Source organism: Contarinia nasturtii, unplaced genomic scaffold (assembly GCF_009176525.2).
Source record: "Contarinia nasturtii isolate CC-2019 unplaced genomic scaffold, AAFC_CNas_1.1 Cnas_scaffold_129, whole genome shotgun sequence".
Classification (NCBI taxonomy): Eukaryota; Metazoa; Arthropoda; class Insecta; order Diptera; family Cecidomyiidae; genus Contarinia; species Contarinia nasturtii.
Window position 1 is genome coordinate 907,274 of NW_022197486.1, and position 12,602 is coordinate 919,875.

The following is a 12,602-nucleotide window of genomic DNA, read 5'->3' on the forward strand; positions in this document are numbered from 1 at the left end:
CAGGTTACCTGATGCAAATGTTATTTTTGTATTTATCATTTGAAAATTTCTAACAAAATCATGTTAAATGGTAAAAGATGAAGAATTTAACATTTATTTTACTCTTTTTTTTTCTTAAAAATAAATTTAACAATGCTATTCATAACATAAATTAATCAACTTCCATCTGATTAGAGTTTCCTTTCGGTTTCCGATTTGGCCTTTTCGATTTTGATTGATTTCGATTGGTTGCCGCCGGATTTGATGATACATCGGATTTATTTCCTTTAAATTGATTGCCGTGTGGCTCACGTCGATTTGATGTTGGATGACTAGACTCCACCCAAAATGTTGTCCTATTTTTTGAAAACTGATATCTAGAACAAAGGAAATAATCGAACAAAAAATTTATTTTGAATGAATAACTTTTTGATTTTCTCTTTTAAATTTCAGTTTTATTTACCCGGGAGTTTTTGGATCAATTTCATCTAATGACATTAAAATGTGAACGCATGGAATATTTCGTTTTACGACAATCGGCTCTAAACCATCCAATATTGGGTCCCAATATTCTTCATTTCTAAGGAATGAAAATAAAATATTTAAAAACAATATATATGAATCGGCTAGAATATTCGTGAGCTCAGGAAAAAAATGTAACATGTTCATATAAAAAAATCATTTTGACAAATTTCTTGAGGTCACGAATATTCTAGTCGGTTCATATGTATATTTTATCATATTTGTATCAAGAAATGAAACACCTGAATACCATTTTATTTATTTTCTTTCCAATTGAAGAGCATTTACTTACGTTTTATAACATAATCTGGTAACTTGATGTAATGTGAAATCCCTTTTTAGTATTTCAGCGCATGATATCGTTTTTCCAACGCCACCTCCATAGCCAGTCCAAACAATTGAGCGATGTTCACCAGACTGAAGAGCCTTATTTGCAAATTCGATCACATTTGATACGGTCGTTCCACCCTTTACCTGTTCAATATCATTTCAGTTTTTTTCATTGAACAACGATTTTCGCATATTTTAATTGTGAATAAAAATAAAAGATTTTTAGATTACAGAAAGAAACTTGTGTTTTATGTTTTATTTTTAAATTGGTTAATGTCGAATCAGGTGTGTATTAGACTCTAGATTAGATCTAGTGTATTAGACTTACATGCATCCAGAGAAAATCTTCAGGTAAATTTTCAATTTGAATATCGTTTCGTGTTAATTCTTCTTCAACATTGCGTCCTTTTCGATAGTTCATCATTTTGATTGACAATTCTTGGTATGAAATCTGAAATATAAATCCATCATTAGTTAAAAATTCCATTACATTTTCCATATTTAAAAACTGTAAAATACGTAAACTATAAAAATCAAAAGCCTCAATTTAATGTATTAGGCCTTGAGTGATTTTAAAGTGATATCATTTTCGTGCGGAAAAACGGGACTATTTTAATGAAACTCCATAATTTACTGTCGTCAGTCAATGTTGACGCACACCTTTTAACATGAGTTTATTCTATTGTCAAACGTCTTAATCAGCCTTTATGTGGTACGTTATTTCATCATTGATACAATGAAAATGACTTGTTTCGCTCGCATAATGTTGTTAATTGTATACTAACCAAATGTAACCATTTAAATAATAAAACAGCTCAATTGTAAAATGGATTTTCATAAGTGTAATGGCTATTAACTCTGTTACTAAACTGTGGAGCCAGCAACACAAACCATTAAAATATTAATTAAACTTCAAATTTTTGGTGAGTGTATTTGGACGAAGTAAAGTGTATGCTCGTGTGTTGATGTGATTGAGTGAAATCTTAAGATATCATATAATTTCATCAAAAGAGTGTGTATGCGACATGCAGTGCTATTATTGATTTCAGTGGAACTTTTGATGGTGGCACGTAGGAATTTGGAATGCAAACTATTTATGGCCAAAACTTCTGGTTCAATGTGAACAGTCAACACCCACGTCTGGTGTATGGACTAGATGGCGCGCTACATCTCATTTCCAGTTTTACTATACGCACATTTATTTCGATGGCAAGTTGATATAGTCGAACGGTTGGTGATGATTTCTGATCAGAGTGACTGTCTTATATAATTGACGAATTTCTTCGATTCACCACTGAAGACAGTCAATAAAATCGAATGAAGAAATGACATGAGAATTATAAAGTGAAAAGAAAAAATAAATAAATAAGAAGACGATGGAACAGCATCAGCATTTCGAATTCATATTAAGGAGTGAGAGTTAGTTTTGGAATTCAGGCTACGCATTCCATTTCGCATTCTTTGATAGCACTCGGGCTATGTTGATGATGTGTACAGTACTGTACAGTGTGTATGTGCATTGTATTTCGATTGGAGAAGGCGAAAATGCTATCATTCGTTTGCCACACTTCGATGTCGATTCAATTATGATTTGCGTTGTGTGTGAATTACGAGAGCACGTCATCGTTTGGCAAATAATACAACATCATTCTTCCCATAAATTTCATTCTTTCCCTTACTCTCTCTCACTTTTTAATTCAATGTTTTTGTCTTTCCCTTGAGTTTCCACACACGCACAAAAAATACACATGTGTATGGATTGACGTGCATGTGGATGTATTTTTTTCTATGTTATTAAGAAACTTCTTTGATCAAACAAAACCTTAATTTTATTCCATTCATAATTTATAAAAATGCATTACATCTCGCTATCCATAGGATTGAATTTTGGCAGTAGTTGAGAAGTAGCAATCAAATATGTTTTTCGAGATAGAAAAAAATACATTCGGTAAATGTGTGTGTATGTGCATGTGTGTTACGCTTCAAAATATATTCATTATTCAGATATACTTCCGTTTAGCAATAAATTTGTAATGGAAACAATGAACTTCTTTAAGCATATCAACTAATCTAATATCTAACGTACCACGCGATGAATGTGTCAACATACAAAGAAAAAGAACGGAGTGAACAGAAAAATGCTTACTAGCAAATTTGCATAACGAATATAGAAAAAAGAATCATTATGAATTGTCTCACGCGCTTAAAATACATTTAAAACAAAAATCATATTAAGAATATCACATCTAGAACATGAGCATATGAATGGAGATTGTAAAGCGATCTTGAGCCTATGTGGCCACCCTCGAATGTGCCCTCGATTATGTAGTAATGTGATGAAAAAATCATTCGAATTTTATTTCATTGGAAACTTTGAATTGCACATCAAGGCTCAAAATTTGGAATAGCTTAAATTATCGTAGTTTATTTCGATAAATGTAATGGAGTCAATTGACAAAATATATATATAAGCGTCGATGTTGCCTTTTATTACACTCAAATCGATATGAATCATGAAACAAAATGTGAATATTCATTCACAAAAATACTTGCTGCACGCAGATACAGGATCAAGAAAGTCCGCATCGTCGACATAAAGCAATTCGGTGGTATGGTAGAAGTGATAGGTCGGGGGAAGTTATAAGAGGGCGAAAAGGAAATGATTTCGGTTAAATCTTATTGTCGATTTCGTACATATACGTCATTACCTCACTTCTCAAGTGCACAAAGGGTAAAAATGGTGCGAGAAATTTCAATAGCAATTTTTTTTTGTCATTGCACCATTCCCGAATGAAGTAATGAAAAGCGCAGACAATGTGTGTGAAAAAGAGATAACGCGCTCGTTATTTTCATTAGTGGTCCGATAGCTAGCATATCGGAATGCAGAAGTGCCAAGCAAACGACATCATAATACACCCGATATATAGACGCTTGAATGTGTGCTCCAAAACAACATTGTGGGGTTGAATTTGCTGTTTTTTTTTTGCTTTCCACTGAATATTGACACTCATACATCATCATCATGCACGCGACCAACCTGCAACCAACAAGTGGTAATATTCAAAATACAATACGGGCTACGTGTTTGCAGAGAATTCGAATTCTTTTCTGGCATCGTTCTTTTTTTTTATTTCATTTTAATCATATTCTTGCTCCAAGTTTTCGTTTGGAGTTCCAACTCGACCGTTTGTCACTAACACGCATTCAACCAACCGATGAAGAGATATATTCCGTTTCCCATTCGACTCACGAATTGACTTCATTTGGAATTGTAAGATTGAGCAAGAAAAAAAAGAAGAAATTGAAAAAGTGTAAGACGCGCACACCGTGCCATTCAATTTTAGCCAACGGAACATTCGAATGCGCCAGTCTGCTGGTGTTATACTAGAAAAATGTAATTATAGAGTGTAAGATGGTGGAGAGGTCATGATAGGCCACACATACACACACACACACACACGCAATAACAACAAAAATAGCCAACTTAAGAATTGAGTTCGCCTTTTTTGTTCTGAAGAAAGTACAGTAAGCTCAAGTCATCCTGCTTGTTGCATTGCATATGGTTGCTCTCTAAAATCTCTCACTTTCTGAAGCACACTTGAGGTCATACTTTACGACGAATAAGACTTTTTCTTATCGACTTCAGTTTCAGTGGAACTTTTGTGGTGATCGGACGCACAAATCCGAGCTCCGGCCCTTTCAAATCATTTCGCTCGCAATAGTGTAGTGGATGAACCAGAGGAAATAGTGCATATAAGACGTGTGTATATTTCGAAAATTACAAATTGATTGTGGTAACGGTTTTTATAAATATTTTGTTTCAATTATAAATGTCAGTAAAAGTGTTTCTCATGTGATCGTTCGAATAAAATTTTCATCGTACAATCAAAAAAGGATACGGTTTTTTTCTTCAATTTTAAAGTTTCAATCGTGTTTCTTTTTTTTAAATATAAAACTTGGATCAGAAGTGTGTTTATTTTAAATTAATTAAAAATGTTTGACGAAAGAGAGGGAGATGTATAGAAGGGAGGGGTCTGGTTTTGTCTGTAGTGACCATACACATCCGTACGACCATAATTAATTAATTGCTCTCTCATCAAAAAGTGGTGTAATTGCTGTTTGCCTTTATGCGCGCGCCAACGACTCCACCACCTTTAAAATTTCATCTTGTGGTGGTTAATAAAATTGCCTATTACAAACCACCAAGGTGCCTATGTATATTATTAAAAGTGCAAGTTACCGTTGCAAACAGAGTGGATAAAACGATATCAGCAAAATAGTAATATGAGAGAATGTCACTGGGTACTAAGGAATATTAAAAGTATTTGCGTCCATATAGCATTTTCTTTTTTGCATTCCTCTACCCGGAAAACTGAATTCTTTCACATCGTTTACTCTCACATAATTGCAATCCATTAAAAATAATAAAATAACACGACCATAACGCACCGTCACTAAAGTCAGTCCGTGAAAATAGTGTCAGTTATTGGGATCACAACAACATTTTGATTGAGAGTAACCTATTTTGTAAAATCTATTTTGTACCGTCACCCAAATGCATAAAAGTGAAATTATCTTTCCGCTTCACTTTTTTCTCTATCGATTTTAAATCAAAATAGCTTGAATGACTCCGGATCATTTTGTAATAAAAATTAATTGCATTTTTTTCTCCTCATTTCGATGCAGTTATGAATGCGATATTTTGGCGTTTCAATTTGCGCAAATCAATCAATCAAATCTATCTATCAATCAGATGTTGGCACTATGCAACGACGGCATTCGTTGTTTCTCATGCCAGCATCATCGATGGAAGAGAAAATAGAAGAATCTCAACAGCGAACCACCAACACATCATTCAAAAACCGGTGGAACCGTTCTTTTTTTTCTTTACATTTTTCGCGATATAAAAGGACCGAATTGTGATATGCAATCGTTTTTAACACTTGAATATGTCGATTTCAGAAATTGAGGCGTGATTTTTTTCCATACATTCTTTTGGTTGTGCCATTACTTATAATTAAACGCATTGTTATTTCAAGTGCGGCTGAAACGAGAGATTCAAGAGGTTTTTTTTTTCTTTCGTGGCATTCATTGAGATCGTCTCTTTTTTTTAAAGCCATAACACAAAAATATGCTTCCTTATACCCTTATATATTAAGTTTGATGGTGATATACAATGCTTTCGAATTAGATTGTTTGAATTGAAGAGTTGGTTGCCTTATTCTTCCACTTTTTATGATTCATTTAATTTTCTCCATTTGAATACTGCATTTTTCTTTGAATAATAATTAAATTAAATGACACTTGGGGCAGTGAAAATAATTCAGATTTCTTTTCAAAATCTCCGAATAGTGTAAAAACGAATATTGTTCCGCATCAATTATTGATTAAATAAAACACCAAAGAAATCTATTTTTGAAGAAAAAAGAACTAATAAGCAAAATGGATAGCAATGAATTTCGTGTTCGTGGATCTGAGATGGTTGAATACATTTGCAAGTATATGGAAACATTGGATCAGCGACGGGTTACACCAAGCGTTGAACCAGGCTATTTACGACATTTACTACCTGGTGAAGCACCACAAAATCCAGAAAATTGGGACGACATTATGAGCGATGTCGAAACGAAAATTATGCCCGGTGTAACGCATTGGCAACATCCGCGATTCCATGCCTATTTTCCAGCTGGTAATTAAAAAATAGTTAACTTTCAACGATCTTCAATATATGTTAGGCGTTCAACTTTTGCAGGCAATTCATATCCATCCATTCTTGGTGATATGCTTAGCGATGGAATCGGATGTATCGGATTTTCTTGGGTAAGTTTCTATGTTTGTAAGTTTTATTTTTAAAGAAAAAAAAACCAAAAAAAAAATTGAATAAATAATTTATAGGCTGCGAGTCCAGCATGTACAGAACTTGAGACTATAGTACTAGATTGGCTAGGTAATTCATGTTCTGGATTTAGGTTTTGACACCATATCGATAAAAATTTATTTCACAAAAAAAAAGGTAAAGCTATTGGATTGCCGGATGATTTTCTTGCATTGAAAGAAGGTAGTAAGGGTGGAGGTGTCATTCAGGTTAGTTAAAATTGAGTACGATTGATGAAAATTCCATTAACATTACAAAATTCCAATGTGCATCGATCTGTTGACAGACATCCGCTTCTGAATGTATTTTGGTGACAATGTTGGCGGCTCGTGCGCAAGCAATAAAACATTTAAAGCAACAGCATCCCTTTGTTGAAGAAGGTCACCTTCTGTCAAAGCTTATGGCTTATTGTTCCAAAGAAGCGCATAGTTGCGTGGAAAAAGCAGCCATGATTTGTTTTGTAAAATTACGAATTTTGGAACCAGATGAAAAATGTAGTCTACGTGGTGATACACTAACCAAAGCAATGGAAGAAGATGAATTGCAAGGACTAGTCCCATTTTTTGTGTCGACAACATTGGGAACAACGGGTTCATGTTCATTCGATGCGCTCGAAGAAATTGGTATGGCGTTGCAACGATTTCCGGGTGTTTGGCTTCATGTTGATGCCGCTTATGCTGGGAATGCATTCATTTGTCCCGAACTAAAGGCATTACTCAAGGTAAGGAACTATATTACGATAATTTAAATGGATGGTTTTTTTTTAGTTTATTTACTGTGAAACATTGGAATGCAGGGCATTGAGTATGCAGATTCATTCAATACTAATTCGAATAAATGGCTTTTGGTGAACTTTGACTGTTCATTGTTATGGGTACGAGATCGAATTCGTTTAACATCGGCATTAGTTGTAAGTGATTCGGTTGAAATCATTTCGATGCATTAACGATAAATGTGCAGTAAATATTTGTATTAATTTAATTTAGGTCGATCCGTTGTATTTAAAACACGGTTATTCAGATGCTGCCATTGATTATCGACACTGGGGTGTACCACTCAGTCGTAGATTTCGTTCGCTCAAACTTTGGTGAATGTTGTTTATCAAAAAAAATGAATAATTATCAAGATTAAATGAAATTGAATTGTTTTTAAAGTGTGCATTTTGTTGTAGGTTTGTGTTGCGTAATTACGGAATATCTGGCCTTCAAAATTACATTCGAAGTCACATTGAGCTTGCCAAACGCTTCGAACGTCTTGTACTTAAAGATCGACGATTTGAAATTTGCAATGAGGTCAAAGTAAATATCTGGGATATTTTTAAAACACACATTATTTATCATTGAAGTATCCAATGGATAATTTAGTGTTTAATGATTCATATAAAAATAACAATTATCCATATTGAATGTGTGATTATTTTTAGCTTGGTTTAGTATGCTTTCGGTTAGTGGGCTCTGACAAATTGAACGAAAAACTTTTGAGCATTATTAATGAATCGGGCAAATTGCACATGGTGCCAGCTTCAGTAAATGAAAAATATGTCATTCGATTCTGTGCTGTTGCTCAAAGTGCCACTGAGGATGATATTGGTATGACAATTGATGTTTTCGAAAAGAAAACATTTTCGTTTGCATTGTTTTGTACCGTAACTGAAAATCGTATATAAAATATAGATATTGCATGGGAAATAATTACGGATTTTGCAACGGAATTATTGGAAAAGGAACAAGCCGACGAATTCGAAATTTTGGATCGTAAACGAAAGCAAACTTTGGCCCAAAAGCGTTCGTTCTTCGTGCGTATGGTCAGTGATCCGAAAATTTATAATCCGGCCATCAATAAAGCTGGAACACCACGAATGTCGTCTGAAATCTATTCACCGATTACCGAAGGAGCGCCTGCCATTCAAACACCAACATCAAGGTAAATCTTTCAATAAAGTTTGCTAGAATTTCAGAAACAATTGTTGTCTTTATATGCATAGTTGCGCTCCGGGTTCAGCATCTTGGATTAGTTGGCCACTTGCATTTTTGTTTGCCAGCTCAGACGATGGACCAAAGAGCAATGTTCCGATTCGGTAAAAACGATTTGGTTATGAAAAAATCGATTCACACAAATGAATTAACACATTGATTTTAATTAATAGATTCCGTCATTTGGATGCAACAATGCGTTTGACGCCATCACGACGTAATTCAGCGACTGGCACTGGTTCGTCACCATCACCGGAAAATGAAAATTGTAGTTCAATTACGATTAGTCGCTCTCCGAATCGTTCGCCAGTGTTACAACGCAAACGAGGTACATCCCCGAATCCAAACGGAAATTTAAACAAATAAAATGATTGAACACCGATAATAAAAAAAAACACACACATAACATTTTACCAATATTACCAAATATTTTGTTTCGGAAATGGAAGACATACCGAAGATTCATAACAATCTTAATGAAACTATTATAAAAGTAGTCTTTAATAAAATTCACAACAGAAATTCCGTCTACTCACTTGAAGACAAAACCTATTAAATTAAAACCATAAACTCAATTTCTTATCTTGACTATGCGACGTTTTTCAAATGAAATTTTGAAGCTTGATATTTTGATTGAGTTTATTTAACTGATAAATGATGTTTGATTAACCCTTAACTGGGCAGGTCGGGCCTATGAGGCCCGGTAGCGCATTTAAAAAAAAAGATACATAAAATCGCATAAAATATTATTTTAATCAAACAAATTGTTTTGTAATATATTCTTTCATCCTTCTACTAATCGTTGATAAAAGTTGTTTTGAATTTGGTTCCCTAAGTAGCGTTATATTGAGGACAACTACCGGACGTACATTTTCCATACGAAATGTCATCAATTTTTTTAAAATGAAGTGCAAAATTTGTACTAAACAACTACTGAGATGAAACTTAAATTCATCCCATTCGGAATAAATATTGATTATTTCTTCATTTTTTCAGTTATATTTTACAAAAAATATTTGATTCAATATCTATTATGTTGAAACAATAATTTTCATCGTATAAATTCATTGAAATTTCAATAAAGAAAAAAAAAATTCATTGAATTTGCATGGAAAATGTACGTCGGGCCTCAGAGGCCCCACTTGCCCGATAACGTTAGTATTTTGACCTGCCCGGTTAAGGGTTAATGATCGTCTTCATTTAAATTAGTCGCTACCATATGACCGTCGACAATTTTATCGAGAGAAAAAAAACGAGTGCAAAAAGTAGAAGAAATGGAATGATTAGTAGTCAGTATAGGATAGAGGTGCCCACTGAACCGAACTGAACAGTTTATAATCGAAAAATATTATATTTTCATGTTCGTGTTCGTTCCGGTTCGGTTCAAGTTGATCGCAAAAAAAAATATTGCAATCATATTCGTTCACGTTCGGTTTACGTTCGGTTCACGTTCATTTTAACTGTTCAAATTAAAACTGTAAACTTCAAAAGATGGTTGTTGGGAAAATTTAAAAAAATTCAAAGCCTGAAAACCTCATTAGATTTTTTTTCCCAAAATATCAATAAAATTGGCAACCAAATGCAAACTTTAAACACTTTCGAGATATTTCAAAATATCTAAATATTTCCCGAATATCAGGTAGTATCATTTAAAAATTATTAAATTAGAAATATCGCTGAGAGATAAAAAATTTAATTGAGGCAATTTAAATAGTTTTTTCTCTGTTTATTATCACTATTTAAATTCACAATTATCAAATATGACCAATTTTAGGAACTGAAAGATGAATTTTTTTTTTGATATCTAAGCGATTGAAATGATTTTTTTATTCTAATTAGCACAGTTTGTTTTGAATACAAATCAGAAACTATCCAAAAATAATCAGTTTGAGATTGTCATGGAAGCAGATTGTTCAAAAAATTTACGGCCATTTCAAAAATCACATCTTTTACCAAAATAAAATTTATTGTATCTGGGTGTTTGTCATTTGCACCATACATGGGCACATGGGGGGTGTAAGCCCGGATAACCCTCCCTTCAAATCGTCCGAGCCCACCCTCCCTCGACGGCAGCTGAGAAATCTTCCGATTTGCTAGGGATTTTTCACAGGAAAGTGAAGACCTTTTTTTGCTAATCAACTTAAGAAATGGAAGAAAATCTTTAAAATTGCTAGGGTTTTACGCGAAAAATTCTTTCAATTTGCTAGGGATTTTCGTCAAAAAAGTGATCTCCAAAAAAAAAACGAAAAAATCTCGTTTTGCTAAGGTAGTTCGAGAGGAAGATTCTTTCGATTTGCTAGGGTTTATGATTGGCTGATGGACCCCCTAAATTTTTTCCGTGCCCATGTATGATATGTACTCTTATAGTTATTTGACCAAATTTGAAATAATTACAAAATATTACTTCGAGTTCCTTAGACATTACATAATGCCAAATAAAATAGCAAATAGCACCGTAGTAAATTGTCATTTCAAAATCAATAAACAAATAAAACAAATACATATATTTGATCTCTCACAAGCAACACTTCATATCTGTATTTCACTTTTGATGCATTTTATTCTTGACCAATGATGACCAAATGAAGGACAACATCTCATGGAGGACCAAGACGAAAAATTACGATCTACCTGTTGAAAATAATGTGGAACTCCACAAAAATTATGGCATCCGATAAAAAAAGCCTGATAGAAAGAAAATTTGACAAGCCAAAGGCAGGAGAGTTACAGAGTTTACTTATAATTTGGTTCATTGAAAAAAAAAAAAAAAAAAAAAAAAAAAAAAAACTATTTTACATAAAGAAAAAAGAATCAAAAATCATACTTTTTTGAATAAACATTCGATGAATGAATCTGAATTACAACTGATTCAAAATGAAAATGACCATATGACCATGAATAGATGTGGCTCCTTGATATAAATAGACCACCGGATTTCATAGAATTGAAGCGATTTTCCAGTGGAAATTGCATGTCAGTTTGCATCACATAAATATAGTAATCGCATGGGTATAAATAAGTCTTTTTGTTGAACGTAAACAAATCATCGGCTGCATTCTTATTTAAAAGCTTATTGTACGTAGGAAATAAGTAGGCTTACACTCTCCAGCAAGTCACTTTCGAGTATCTTATTGAAACCTATACCATTATTTTGTGCATAATTTGTGCGAATTTGTGCATGCATTTTTAGAATTTGTGCATAAATGGCTGATGAGTTATTCAGCTTCATATTTTGTGGTGAATTTCGGTTTTGGATGCGATTCAACATTTTTCTATGGCCAAAAAATCGGAAAAAATTGTGTGCCATTTTTCTTGTTCGTTTGCATTACATTTTTAATAAATGTCACGGTCAATAGCGTTTTTAAATACATTCTACTTCAATTAGAGCAAATCGATTCTGAATTATGTTTCCGAATCCGATTCGATCCCCAACTGAATGAGAAAAAAACATTCCGAAATTGATTCTAAATTCCGGGCTTCACTGGAAAAAGTTGTCTAACGGAAAACGTTAAACTATTTAACAATTAAAATTTGGATCATTTCTTGATCGGGAAAACGTAAACAAATGTCATTGATAAAATGAAACTGCACCGACGCCAAGACTTAACTGTGGTATTAATTCAACTTTCAGTTCTTACCAAAGATTTTTACCCTATTCAGAATACTGTCACACAATACCACAGTTAAAGTGGCATTGAAAATCATATTAAAAAGAAATATATTACTAAATAGTGTAATGAAATTTATAAAAAGTTATCATTTCACTTACTGCAAATGAAGTTTGTTGTAAATTTCGTCAATGTTTGCAAACGAACAAAAACAATTCACGTGTCTAACAAAAACCCCGGTAAGTGAATTGTCATTGAATCGTTGACAGACTGAGAAAAATACATACACACGTACACAGGAATTGACAGCATTTT

General features: G+C 33.4%; 2 protein-coding genes across 3 annotated transcripts; one reads left to right on the forward strand and one right to left on the reverse strand.

Moving 5' to 3' along the window:
* Window positions 1-63: 63 nt before the first annotated feature.
* LOC116350817 (ribonuclease P protein subunit p25-like protein) lies at window positions 64-12,571 on the reverse strand. Its single transcript, XM_031782775.1, has 5 exons — window positions 12,449-12,571; window positions 1,160-1,282; window positions 794-975; window positions 443-559; window positions 64-356 (listed from the first exon to the last, which is right to left on the reverse strand). Exons 2-5 carry the CDS (start codon window positions 1,253-1,255, stop codon window positions 152-154), a joined length of 600 nt encoding a protein of 199 aa, XP_031638635.1. The 5' UTR covers window positions 1,256-1,282; window positions 12,449-12,571; the 3' UTR covers window positions 64-151.
* Window positions 4,483-11,204, forward strand: LOC116350804 (aromatic-L-amino-acid decarboxylase). Of its 2 annotated transcripts, none has more exons than XM_031782760.1 (13): window positions 4,483-4,591; window positions 6,184-6,520; window positions 6,584-6,651; window positions 6,727-6,778; window positions 6,845-6,915; window positions 6,993-7,427; window positions 7,503-7,616; window positions 7,693-7,793; window positions 7,878-8,004; window positions 8,130-8,295; window positions 8,380-8,629; window positions 8,691-8,783; window positions 8,853-11,204. In XM_031782760.1, the coding sequence occupies exons 2-13, from the start codon at window positions 6,274-6,276 to the stop codon at window positions 9,043-9,045; spliced, it is 1,917 nt and encodes a 638-aa protein (XP_031638620.1). In that variant the 5' UTR covers window positions 4,483-4,591; window positions 6,184-6,273; the 3' UTR covers window positions 9,046-11,204. The 2 variants fall into 2 exon arrangements, with proteins under 2 accessions (XP_031638620.1, XP_031638612.1); XM_031782752.1 differs by having other exon boundaries at window positions 4,497-4,625.
* Window positions 12,572-12,602: the final 31 nt, after the last annotated feature.